Source organism: Pseudoliparis swirei, chromosome 4 (assembly GCF_029220125.1).
Source record: "Pseudoliparis swirei isolate HS2019 ecotype Mariana Trench chromosome 4, NWPU_hadal_v1, whole genome shotgun sequence".
NCBI classification, from domain to species: domain Eukaryota; kingdom Metazoa; phylum Chordata; class Actinopteri; order Perciformes; family Liparidae; genus Pseudoliparis; species Pseudoliparis swirei.
Genome location: NC_079391.1, coordinates 20,225,023 through 20,238,558, shown reverse-complemented (window position 1 = coordinate 20,238,558; position 13,536 = coordinate 20,225,023). Strand labels below are relative to the sequence as shown.

At 44.8% G+C, this 13,536-nt stretch overlaps 1 protein-coding gene across 3 annotated transcripts in view; it reads left to right on the top strand.

The window, feature by feature from the left end:
- Positions 1 to 13,536, top strand: part of LOC130192505 (AT-rich interactive domain-containing protein 3B-like) — a 49,769-nt gene that overhangs the window by 19,924 nt on the left and 16,309 nt on the right. For all 3 annotated transcript variants that reach the window (XM_056412543.1, XM_056412544.1, XM_056412545.1), the window contains exons 3-4: positions 5,735 to 5,809; positions 6,293 to 6,365. In XM_056412543.1, the coding sequence (XP_056268518.1) occupies positions 5,735 to 5,809; positions 6,293 to 6,365 (148 nt within the window). The remainder of the gene's footprint in view (positions 1 to 5,734; positions 5,810 to 6,292; positions 6,366 to 13,536) is intronic.

Below are 13,536 nucleotides of genomic sequence, written 5' to 3'. Positions count from 1 at the left end.
CCCTCACTCCCTGTGTCTGTTTTCTGGGAGAGCTCTCATTGACAGCACAGTGACATTTTGTTACCCTTGATTTACCAGCTGCAGTTGCTATAGGGATTTTGCCTGTATGTGCATGTATTTAGTTTTTTTATTGAGCATGGGAGTGGCTGTTTACACCCTTTTTTTTCCCTTCTTCTTCTTAGATGGCTGCAATTTGTTGAGGGTTTAACCATGGAAACCTGCAGTGTGTTAGTCAAAGTTGGGGTGGTTTTTTTTTGAGGTGAAGGGGTTAGGTCACCCTGGGAGCTGTGATCCTGCCCTCATCTCGGTTTCCCTGGCGTAGCGGTAGATGACTGAGGATGATGAGTATTGACGTGTGCTGTGAGATTGCGTCCGGAGGGGGCTGGGGACTTCCCTGTGTTTGCACATCCAGGGCTATTGATTTGCCTCCCGTTCAATGGCTGTGGCCCAGGGGGACTTAGTCTGCAGTGTGGAGTTGTGTAAAGGGGCGGGGACACAGAGAGCCATGACAGTAGCTCTGAGAGGGAAGACAGGGGTTAGGGGTTTGGCTCAGGGCTAACAGGGCTCTAATATGGCACGTGCCTCTCTTCATTAGGCCTTGTTTAGTCTGCAGGGTTCAACTGGCTGGCTGCAAAACAACAACCGTCTTCAGGTCTGCTCCTCATTTCAGACGAGGCATTGTGTCACTTCTGTGATCCCATAGGTCAGAGTCACCAAGTCTATTATCCATAGTATAATTGGCACTTAAATTGTTTACTGAAGCAGAACATAGTTTTCCTCGGCTCACATATTTGTATTAAGATTAGTGCATTTAACTTTAAAATGTACAGCACTTATAATATTCCAGTATTTCTTTTAGGGATGGGGGAAAAACAAAAATATTCTTGGATGCAATGCGGTTCTCTCTTATACGATTGTGACTCAATGCAGAAAACTCGATCGTAAATTTCAAACTCAATTCTTAACCTTGTGATTTTTAACAGTTCTGTGACACCAAGATCTGAAATCGTCTTGTGTACTTAAGATAAATCATCTATATAAACATTTTTGATGAATCGATCGTTTTTTAAACACATAGTTGCCCTGAGAGTGGGAATCGATTCAGGATGTGCCTAGAGAGTCCCACCCAGTATTTGTTATCATGCAGCCCTACCGCCGTCCTTTTTTCAAACTATGTTTAAAACCCACCCCAGCTTTTATTGTCCAGAGATGATTTCCAAAGTGAGTCGAACACAGTGAGTATTTCCTTCGCTCGAGGGCTATCTGAGCCCACTCAACCTCCGACTGGAAGGGGGAAGGGAAAAATCACATGATGCCGTTATTAAGAATGAGCCTCTTCATCTAATAACAGCTCCACTATCAAATTGGAGAAGTGCTGTCAACATCCTGAGCAATCAATGTCATCCTTCCCCCACTCCCCAAGCAGCAGCCATTAACCCTTCTTGTTCCGGCATGCCTGGTCTCACTAAAATGGTGGCTCTACTCCAGACATCTTTCTATAATGGCTGCGTAGAAATACCCCCGAGCCATGTATCGACATTCAAATGGGAGAGTGTGTTTTTGCTGTTTGTCCGGTGCGGATGGAGGGATATGCAAAGAATGTCAACTTGTTGCAGATGGAGGACGGTTGACTGACAATAATGGTATGTGACTAGTACACAATCCAGATGTATTAATTTCCCAACTGGGGTGCAGTCAAATCTTCTGAAATAATGTCAAGAATTTTTTCGATTAAACAAATTAATTTAATGTTGGCGCGAGAATTACAGTAGAGGGTGTACTATGACCCATTATTTACAAACTCTCCAGTATAATTACAAATTAAAACATGCCCCGTAGACCTAGACAATGACCAGCTATAGCTCACTTCTGGTCATCTACTTTATTCTTACCCATGATTTGGTGCTGTGCCAGTCAGTCACGTATGGCCATAATATGATTAGGCCACCCACCGCCTGGCCAGTAAACCTGCTAACAGCCAGAGGGAGAGAGAGGGAGAGAGAGGGAGAGAGAGGGAGAGAGAGGAAACCCTGGCGGCTTAAACACATGAAGGCTTCTGTTCATCCTGCACCCAGCAGCACTAGCCCTGTTGACAATGCATATACATAGACACACATGTTTAATGCTTTATTTGAATATTATAATTTAATTTGATCTGACAAAATTGTAGTCTAAAATAACTGACAATAAGTTACCTTAATTCTTACAAATAAAAAGATTTATAAAACATAGTCTTCTTTTGATACACATACATTTACCTCAAGATGCATGCAATGAACATTTAATTTGAAACATTCAGAATTTTAAAAGCCCCTGCTTGTATGCCTCTCATGACTGTCGTCTGGGTGTGGGAACGTCTTTCTGTAAAGAAGTCCTTTTCTGGGTAGAGCGCTGGATGTGATGAAGGGGCAGAGGCGACTGATCATAAGGAGTGGTCCCAAAACATCAGTGTCCACTCTTAACTTGACACAAAACGCAACGTAGTGTTAACATTCCTCAGCTGACCAAGGTCCCAATTCGAGAGCCGACATGTCTATTCATGGTTAACGGCTTCCATGTTTCAATAGCTTTTTCTTTTCTTTTTTACGCGGCCAGAGAGGCAGACTTTTTCTGTGGATGCAACTGAACTTGTTTGCAGAATTACACTTCTCAGCCCAAACACAAAGAATCAACGGTAGTTTTGATATCCAAAGATGTACCGTCATCCACTCGGCCTCGTGGTGGCCTGCTTTGTCATTGTAAGATGCTTTGGTGAAGACTTCTGTTAAAAGTTTAAATAATTGCCTACTTTGAAAGCATATCTCTTTTTGTTATTTAGCATTATAATAGTTTCTTTTAATGTTACATCTTTCCCGCCATCTATCCTTTTCGGCGCTTGTCATTGTGACGCTACGGCAGTCGGTCATCATGATAGAACAAACGTAGATGGAAATGGTAGATCATGCTGTAAACAATTTGCTTCAGTGGAACACTGTTAAACATTTGCAGCCATATGGATATTAAAATAATATGCTGGTAATGATCACATTGTTATATTTTTTGTCTCTCACCTCTATCTACAAACATGCACATTTTAAAGTAACACATCCGATTCGCTGGAGTACTTTTTGTACTAAACTAGGATTAAAGATTTGTCCCCTGTAACTGCAACAACTGAATCATATTTAAGTTATGCATCATCAGTGAGGGTAAAAGATGTGCCCAGCAGTCCTCTAAATCTGTGTCAAATCTGTGGTGGTTTCATTTGAAAATGGCGCACCTCATAAAATTCAGCTCAAGCGGAGAAGAGGATGGAGCAGGAAGCCGGAGCCCGACACTGACTGGATGATGGTGTTCTGTCCCTTTTTTAGACCTTTTGTTCTCTCTTGATGTCGGGAACACCTTGACCTCTGCACTCTCATAACAGTGTCCCTCGTGGAGGCATTAGTGTGTACATAGTCTTTGTGTGTAGTTGTGCATGTGGTTTAGATGTAAACACATTTGTCTTCACCTAACCAATCCAAGGCCAGTAACCCAGCAGCCATTGGATGTTGTTTTGTAGTTTATGTCCGATTATTGTGGTCTAGAAGAGATTTCTATTGTTGGAAGGAAAGACTCATAGTAAGTCACTTCGGATAAGAGTCAGGCATGTCCGTTAAATTCCAGCATGTATGAGACATTATGAATGACCAAACACAGTTCAGGTCCTGTATGTACACACGTGGGCCATACTGTTGCAAGGATTATCCCTTTTTAATTTAAAGATATTTCACAGCCAAGACCATCTAACACAAAGGTTTATCTTCCTGTTATTAAAAAAAACTGAATTTATATTTACATGCTGACAAGCAGAATGATGATGTTTCCCCGGTCAGCTTTATGACTCCCTGTTTGGTAACTGGGACTAAGATTACATATAGTGTTGACCTCTGGCCACTGCATAGGGAACATCCAGCATGTATAAAAGCTGCAGAAAGCAACGGGTTTTTTTTCTTTTCTTTCATGCATGAGCAAGCAAGTGAGATTATACATGGCTGCAATCTGAACTATCTGCTGTTTATAATCATTTATAATGGTTAAAGGTTAACAGACGCGGTCAGATTGTGTGCAAAGGTCTATAAGGCCTCCAAATGTATCGCACGGTATATTTACCTTCACATGGCGATCCTGTTGTAATCTCTCTGACATACTACAGATAATGTAAATTGACGGCAAAATGCATTTCTGATTCGGAGTGAGCTGCGTTTGTGGAATAATTTCTAGCACAAGATATCATCTGAGAAGCCGATGTGATGAAATAATTGCTTATAAAAGTAGATAGAACTCTCACTTTTGAGGGGTTAGCAATCTCCTCCTATGTCTTTGAACATTGGACTTCAAATAGTAGTTTTCCCCTACTTGAATTAAGCATTTGGAAACTAAACTCAGATGGGAAATAACTATTTCTGACGGCTAATGATGTTGTCAGTAAGCACGTGAGTTTCCCCGCTTTGTACTGCTGACTATTTTGTTTTTGTTTTTTGTGGAAGGGCGGGTGTTCGCAGTCATTTATGTATTCATGTATATGTGGATATGACATTTTGTAAAACGAAAAGGCCGACCCGACCCCGAAATGTCCCATTTTCAGCGGGTTTTAAGTTGATGGCTGGTCAGTATTTGTTTAGGGAGCATGGCTGTTGACAACCGTTACACGTACAGAGAGTGAGAGGGTGAAAATGACTTGCTCTCAGGGGCCTTGACAACCTTTGCCCTCCCATCTCTCGTTTCAGGCCTTGTAATTGCCACTGACCAATGGGCTCCCGTTTGAAACTGGACCCCGGGCTGCAGCTATTAACGTCCCCCTTCGAACGGATCTTGTTTTGATTCCTGATGCTTTTATAGGTTTTGTCTTCAGGAGACATTCCTGCTCGGCACATACCGTGCACCCCTTTCTACCCCCTATTTTCCTTCCTTCCCGTCTTGTGGGGCCATTGCCCCTCAACCCCCTTTGCCTGCTTGCACTCACAAGCATACACACAGCCATGACCAGCCACTGCTAATGTGTATGTGTACGCGTGTTAGGGCTACTGACCAGCCCGCCCTCCCCTGGCCCCTCCTGACAGCCAGCTATACTCCATGAACTTGGCCACCCGTCACAGCTGCGTTAAGATTGAAGGATGGGGGGCCCTTGTATCCAGCTGGGTCGGAAGACATGGGTGGGGGCAGGGCAGGCCCAGATGCAGATGGTTTAGGTCAAATGGAGATGTTTGAGGATGAAGGGGGAGGGGGACACAGGGGCTCAGGGGCACAATAACTCCAGAGGTTACTCCTCCAACCCCTGGAAAAATGCACTTTTAGAGTTTGAGTTTGAATTGGTTTTCGTGTGTGTTGCAGAATGTTGGTAGTTGTTGTAACTAGCTTAGAGTTTGCTGCGCTTCCTTTCTTTTTTGCTGGACATTACCATTGTCGCCCACGGTCATTATCAACCTGATGGATTATTTGCTAGAACTCCAAATGAACATACTTGAGACCAAAAAATGTTAGAGGTCAAAGTCCATTCTTAAGAATTACAAATGTGCGACGACGTTAGTGGTGGAGCAAAGTCCCCACTTCACTTCCAGCCAGGGACCTCAGTTGCAAAACAAACGTGTCTTTCCTCCTCCTCTATATCTGTTGTCACACTTTAATAAACGAATAATAGTTACTACTCTCTAGGTGTTTGTCACTTTTTTTTGTCTGTTTACTCACCCTATCTGTGTTCTCTCTCTCGTTGTAGAACGGGAGTGCAGGCTGGGCGGATGACGCTGACAGTAACCGAGGAAGAGGAGAGGCCTCCAGAGACTTTGCTAAGGTAAGTGTTAAACAACCCAAAAAAGCCTTGACACCAATTACGTAACCACATTAACTCTTATTGATATCAAACTAGTGGAAATTGTGAATAAGTTTAGTTAACCTTTTATAACTGATCGCAGAGCCGAACATTTATCCCTGTGGCGTTGACTCGTGTTGCCTCACCTCTTCTGCTAAAAGTTCCACTTGAGCACGCGACTAAGGATGACCGCGAGACTAGTGGTCCGCTGGCCGGTGACATGCATGTTTGTTTTGAGCCTCTGAGGAAACGCAACATTTGCACTGCAAAGAACATTGCAGATTCAACTAATTGAAATAGAGAATGTGTTTGCTTGTGGTGTTGTTTTGGAAGAAAGAAACAACGTAACATGCTGACAACTAGAGCCAGCCGTGCAGACGCAGAGCAAGGGGACGGTTGCGACATGCAGTGGTCAACTTACAAGGTGGCGCATCGTGACCCTAAAGCTTCTGTTTCCTCTCTCAGCTGTATGAACTGGACAATGACTCCAAAAGGAAGGAGTTCCTGGATGACCTCTTCACTTTCATGCAGAAAAGAGGTAAGAGCACCCCCGAGAAATCCACATTATATTAAGAGGTGTCTGTCTCTTTCAGGTTGGGCACCCCAGAGTAAAGGCGGGGTTTCTATATATATCTATATATATATATTTTTTTTTCTTTTCTTTTTACTTACACTGCATCTGGAATGTCACTGTATTGGTGTTCAGCCTACAGCACAAATGGCTTATTTGGTCGAGCACATACAACCGGATCACTCCGGATCGCTCCGGTTGTATGTAAAGATAGAAACATAATAGTTATTTTCTTTGTGGCTTTGTTGTTACACATGCTTTGGCTTGTCCCATAGCTATCAAGTGTGCTCTGTCATCGATCAATTAAAAGAAAAAGAAAACGTGCTCTAACTCTCACTGGCTCAGAAAATCCCCTGCTAATTCCCTTCCCCAGAGTAAAGCCTTTAAGGGGTCAGCAGGTGAGATCAGCAGGTGAGATCTTCCCCCGGTGATCCTGTGGCGCAGCAGTATCAAAGCCGAGAGGATCTAGCACCGGCCTAACTTATTTAGTTGCCCAACAGCCAGAGAGGCTCAGCTGACCGCGTGCTGCTTTGACGCTGCCTACAAACCCCTCTGACCAGGGCAGCGAATGCACTTAAGCTTCTATCAGACAAATCTGTTGCCAAACAAATTAAATGGCTTTAGAAATACCTCCCAAGGTGAATCACAATGTTATTACAGTGGTGCATACTTTACATTATGTTTTGGCAGTGCTTGTGATGGGTGATTATGGTCTGTGTGTGCGTTCATACTTCATTCTGTTTTGTCACCATGTATGAGAGTGTGTACGTGATACATGGTTTGTTTAGTAAGACTGTGACGGATGATGATGGTGCAAAAATTTGTGTAGCCAGGTCCATGTGCATCGTCGTACGTGCGTGTCGGCGAGCTCTCATTCGCACGACGAGCGTCTTCTGAGTGTCTGGTCTGGTCTTGGCACCCGGGGGTCTTGTTTGGAGGGTGATGAATTAAGCAGAGTTGGGGAGAGAGACAGCGAGAGAGAAAGGGAGGGACAGGATCTGTCAGGGCCCTGTTAGCATCTCTGTCCAGTGGCAGGCGCTGCGAGTGGTTGGCTGACCCTTTACTCGTGCTGGTCAGACGGGGAAATCCATCAAGCTGACTAAAATGCCACCAGACGGCGGATAACTGGCCGATTTTTAAAGTGCGTCATTTCACATCATTCTCACTAGCTTTGCGTTTATTTTCGGCACGGATAAATAGGTTGACTTTCAAGTCCTGTTTATCGCCCCATTGTTTAGTCTTGAGCAGCACAAATATGGAGTGCATTTTGAAAAAGCAAGAAGAGACAAGTTAAGACAAATTAGCTTGTAAAACTATTCCACCTTGGGTTGCAAGGGTCAGTGGCCGACAACAGTTGTAACAAACATTACGGTGTCACCCAAGTGCTCCTCTATAATAGTGTGCGGGAGAAGATTAAGGCAAGAATGGACACAGGTTTTGTTTATCTTTTATTATTTCTTTGTGTGTTTTCCTTTGAGGGGAAGTGAAAGGGCCCCAACTGGAAGAAGAAAGAACATATGCAGTCATAGAAATGACTGGAAAGGTTAGAATAAATCTGCCATGGCTGCATTGTGCTTCAAATGCAGATTCAGGATCGGCCTTGGACGCTGTTATTTGCATTAGAGAGCATTGTGCAGGAGGATGGGGTTTAATTTCAGCTACGTCTCAAGTGAGTTTGTCACTCCTCCCTTCAGACGAGAGGCACTTGGCTGACCTCTGCTGTCTCTTAAACCAGAATCTTAATCACAGGGAACAAATTGCTTTGTTGGATTCCCTTTTGCTGTTGGTGCCAAGAGTTCAAGGGATGGGGAGCAAGCCTAGCTAAGCTCTTGTTAATGGTACCTTCTAATTACTGTGCGTTTTACTCCTTCCATTTTACTTCCCCAATATTTTGGTCAATATATTAAAAAAAAATAATGACAGAGTACTTGGACAGCTTTTTTTCATTTAATGTTGCTATGCGGAACAAGTGTGCATGTGTGTGTGTGGGGGGTGCGGATAACAGATGGTGATGTGGGAAATGGCAGCCTCATCATTTCACTGACCTTACAAGCCGAATGCTTATAAAGCACTAGCTTGTTGTGAAGCAGATTGGTCGGAGAGAGACAAATGGTGAAGTGCTTTTTCCCACCTCACAGTGGGGCCTCTAGGTCTTGAGAGGAAAGCTACAGCGGAAGGAAAACTTACGAGGGATTCCCATTTCCTGCCTCTGCGCTTAAAAACAGGCACGTGTGTGTGTGTGTGTGTGTGTGTGTGAGTGTTAATGGCTGAGGAATTTTAGCAGCTGTCCTAAAGCCTGTCTGTGCGTAAAGGGGCCCATTGATGGGCTCTGAATCACATAAATGGCAGACTCCACACATGCAGATCCTCTCTACCTTTTTCTTCTTAGCTTTTCAACACCTATTGCTGGGCCCCTTTTCGCCATTGACCCTTTCGCACTATTTATTTCTTTGAATTTTTTTTTGAAGACGGAGCTCGACATTGATCCGCTGGAGAACCTCCTGTCCTTTGCTGCGACTACAAACTTCTGCGAATGGCCCCGAGATGTAAATGTAATGTAAATGCAGGAGGCCTCCTCGTGTTGGAAGTGTGGGCAGAGGATGTTGGTCTTCAGAGTCACTGTCCATCATATCCATTACAGTTTTGTTTCTTTTGGTGCTGTTTCACGCCCACTGGGAGAAAAGCTCCGACCCCATTAACCACCTCAAAGGTTTCGATGAAGCAGATGGGGCGGTGGGAGGTGGGGGGGGGATGTTTGTTATGGCTTGACACCCCGGCCACTTTCTCACTTGGGATGGGGGTTCGGGGCAGGAGGTGGGGCTGGGAAGAGGTGATCAAGGTGGAATGGGTGGGGGGCTGCGGGATCTACGGGTGTGCGATAAAGAGGGGAAAAAAATAAGGAGTAATGCAGCCAACTGCCTGTCAGCGCTGTCCACTTGAGATGATTAATGGCCCCAGGCTGTGATGGACAGAGCCAGAGAGAGAGAAAGAGAGAGAAATGGAGAGAAAGGCTCCTGTTCAGTGAAATCAACAGTCAAGAAAGAAGGGGGTAAAGACAAGTGTTTTAGCTCTTTCGAGTTCAGCCAGAAAATCCCTCCCACACGTCGTGGTCAGGAAAGGCTAGCTCCATCCCAGCGTGACGCTCTTCATGTGAAGTGTAGATTCAGCTTAAGAGGGGCCACATGGTGTTCTATCGCCGCTTAAGAGTTATTTTAGGGGGAAATCCCTGTGTAGTCGATTTAGGCCCGTTAATAGCAATAAAGTGCTAAGCCGGACTTGTCTATGTCATTACGTTGCTGTGGTCTTGACGGGGCTGGGGAAAGATGTTTAGAATTAGGAGGAGGGAGTAGGAGGCAGCAAAGGGGAGATAATGATTATAATAAAGACGTCTCATTTAGCTCAGGCAGTGGACCCCATCATTCATGGGCCATAATTGTGGGCACATTTCTCATTCAAATTGCATTTTCCTTTTACTACAGCCGAAAAGACACCCCCCACACACACACAAACAAACAAACATGATTAGCTTCAAAACAAATTTGCCAGTGTTTCACATTTGAAGAAAATTCATTTTCCATCTCGGTTTAGTCTGGTATTTTCGGTGTGGTGTGGGAAGAGTGGCCTCCCAGCAGGACATTAGAGGAAGTTCCCTCACTGTAACCCTGAGACCGAGAGCTCTGTCCACACCAATTACACCATGAATGGGCTCTGGGGGATCCATGTATGCATTATATTACTCCCCCGGTCAGCCTCACACTGGCCCTCGTAACAGGCGGGTCCGTCTGTACAAACACCACACTACAATAGGAACATTCTCTGGCTCTTTGATATGGCCTCATTTTCCTTTTTAGTTAACACCCGACAACTTCTGGAAGGTGGCAGCACCGGGTTGGTTTAGCAACAAAAACACTGGACATTGTGCGGACGTTTGTCCATTTTAGATGGTGCCGGGTTTCGGGCAGAATGATTTTCATTTGCGATCGACCTTTTCAAACAATCCATGCAATAGTTGTCATATACAGTGGAGTGATCCACTTATTTCATTCACTTCTGTATTCTGACTCGTTAAAGATGCAATCCTCCCAATCGATGCAGTTTTCAAGTGTGTTGTACTGAGACTGCGCCAATAAAATGCAGTTAGGAAATGACATTTTGTCCTCTTGTCTTTCTCTATGACTCCATCCCCTTCCTCCTCCTTTGCCCCCACCCCATTCTCCTTCCCCCTCTGTTTATTGTGCTACAGTTACAACCACTGAAACTTGATAACACCATGGGGGATAGGGGCGGATGGCCGCACTGTGGCTTGGTTAGGCTGGGGGGGGGGGGGGGGGTTGATTAAGGGGCCTCCTGTCCTACACTGGATGATTAATGATCTCCAAAGAAGCGGGGCCAACTTTTTGTTTTTTTTGATGGGGCAAACGCTGACGAGCAGCAGACAAGTGAGTGACTGTCGTGTGTCTGTATGTGTGAAAAGAGAAAAGATTTTTTTTTTTTTTTCAACACCAGGGGCAGACAGCGAAACCACAGAAGGAGACGAGGACAGACAGGGTGCCAGAGGAGAGGTTAAGGGAGGCAAGGCCCTGCTCTTTCATTTCCCTTTTGAAAGCACCACGTCAGCGGACTGAAACTGGGCGAGCTCACCAAGCAACAGAAAGATAATCTGGCAAACGTACCAAAAAGGCCGTTGCTGGTGGCGAAGGGCCCCTACTCTCAGGAAAGGGTGGGGACCCACATGATACACAGATTCCAACTGCTACTTTCCAATCATTACGCCAAGTCGGACTCTAAAAGAAGAGACACATCTATTCTCATTGGACAAATCCTCCCCCTGTGCTCGCGATCAAAGATTGTGTGGTCACTGTGTTGATGTGAGCGAGGGCTGAGATTATCTTGGCAGACTCCACCCATCGGCTGGCAAATTACAGCCCTGCCTGTGGGGAGCAAGTATATGTCGGTTCTGCTCCTCTCGTCTTTCAAAACAAAGTAGTTTGAGATGTTTTTTTTATTGGGATTGCGGCGAGAGATGTCAGATTAGAATCTGAAGCCTTTTTTTATTTTTGGTTTCCGTTCCCAACCGAGACTACTCGTTGTGTCTCTTCCTCTCTGTTTCTTCATCCCAACCCCCAATCCGCTCCACCTCCCTGTTACTTCCTCTGTCATTTAGCCAGACGGTTCCTCGGGCCTGGATTGCCACTGTGCTCTCCATCTTTAATTCAGACCATACTGTACAGGGATTTGAGTCTCTAAGCTGCCGAGCTTGGAGATTCTTAATCAACACGCACGTAAGAAACCGAGTAGGCAATGGGACGAGCACAGGCCCCGAGCAGATTCATGCTTCCCAGCGAGGTCATCGGTCAGGGTCAAAATAACAGACTCCTCAGATCCGTGCACTTTGTTGTGGATTCGGTGGAATACATTTGGAAAAATACCTTGGAAAACAAATGCTGTTATATTCGGTCCGTGAAAACACAAGCTGTTTTAATAAAGAGGGTATCGCAACACCATTTAAAATCAACATCTTTTTCGATTTTCTAAAAGGATTAATGTGAAAATAGCAGGAAAGAAAAGATGGATTTACATAGCTTCTGGTGAATACAAAATAAGCCAGAACTAAACACTTTTTATAAATCAAAAACATCCACATTAATATCTACAAACATCTAGTTGAATTTGAAACGCACATCACTTTCTTTGCACCTTTTCATGTGAAATATTACAATTATTTCTACTCGAAATATATCTGTATGTCTTGTGGGGTTCTTGGTGAAGCTCTCCCGCGACCAACACATTCCCCAAACTTCTGCTATCTCTGCATATCTGCGTGTCTTGCTTCTCCATCTGTGTCCTGTGTGCGCTCTTAAAGCATGGTTTCCTGGCCTCCACACCCCTTGTGATGGATGGTATGAAACGCATTACTGCCCCCAGAGGAGCCCTACACCAGCACAATAGCCTTGAGCTCTCTTCCAGCTCTGCAGAGCTGCACTGGAAGAGAGCCGCGCAGCAACGGAGACCTGAGTGCAAACGGGCCTAATGGAAAACATTGCCGCTTAGTTGATGTGGTTTGCTGTTTGGGGTGCACGGATGGATAGTTTGGTCAGTTAACAAGTTAAGATTGATGAGGTTTCATCGTCCGCAACCTCGCTTAAATCTCGACATGTCATGGCCCTTTTCCTGATGTTTTCATTCTGTTGTGTAACTTCGTCTTTAAGTGTTTTTAAATGAAGCATTACGCCGTTCATACTGCTGTAGTTTTCCTCCAGGGTGTATTGTTTGGAGTTGATACATTAAAGCATATGCTGCTATTGATCTCATTTGAAGTCACTCTGCATTAAGAGCATCGGCTGAATCCTTTAAAGGTAAATGTATGACCGTCATGGATTCCAAAAGCCAAACGTAATTAGCATTGACAGAAGTTGACATATCCAAGATGAGTGTGTGCACACACACACATGCGTGCACCCAAATCGCCTGTGATTCCACATGTCCCTCGCTCTCCTTGGCTTATAGCAGCTGAGGTCTCCCGTATTGATCCGTGGTGCTGGGCCCCGAATGGACTCGTCAGCTGATGGCTTTATCTGTCAATCCGGGTGTCCATTGATCGAAGCAGTTAGCTCCGTGATAAAGCTCACGAGGAGGAGAGAGGGACACCTTCCGTGTTGCACCTGCCAGTGAAGACAGCCTGTCACAGATAATCCTCACCATCCCCATAATAGAACATGTTTTTCTTCTTCTCTGCATCTTCCATGACCTCTCTTCCTTGGATTGTTTCTCTTATGCGTACTCTTGATTAGCTGTTTTCTTCTTTTTTTTCAATTGCTTCTAATTACGCCGCTCATTGTTTGTCTCTCAGATCTCCCAGATACATTTGATCTGAGCTCTGAGCAGATCGAGTGAGCCTGACCTCCGCAGCTTTGTCTCAAGAATCTACAGTTTATGCCCCCCCCCCCCCCCCCCCCCCGGGGTCTTCTTTTATGCATACAACATACCATTGTCATGTTGCTGTGACATATATATTCTTGACATTTCTGCATAGAGCAGAGATGGCCGTTTACAAGGCCAAGCTATTGGGTTACTTTTTCTTCCAGTCGGATGTAAATATAGAGCAGAGGTCGTCCACTATGCTGGAACAAGCTGTTAC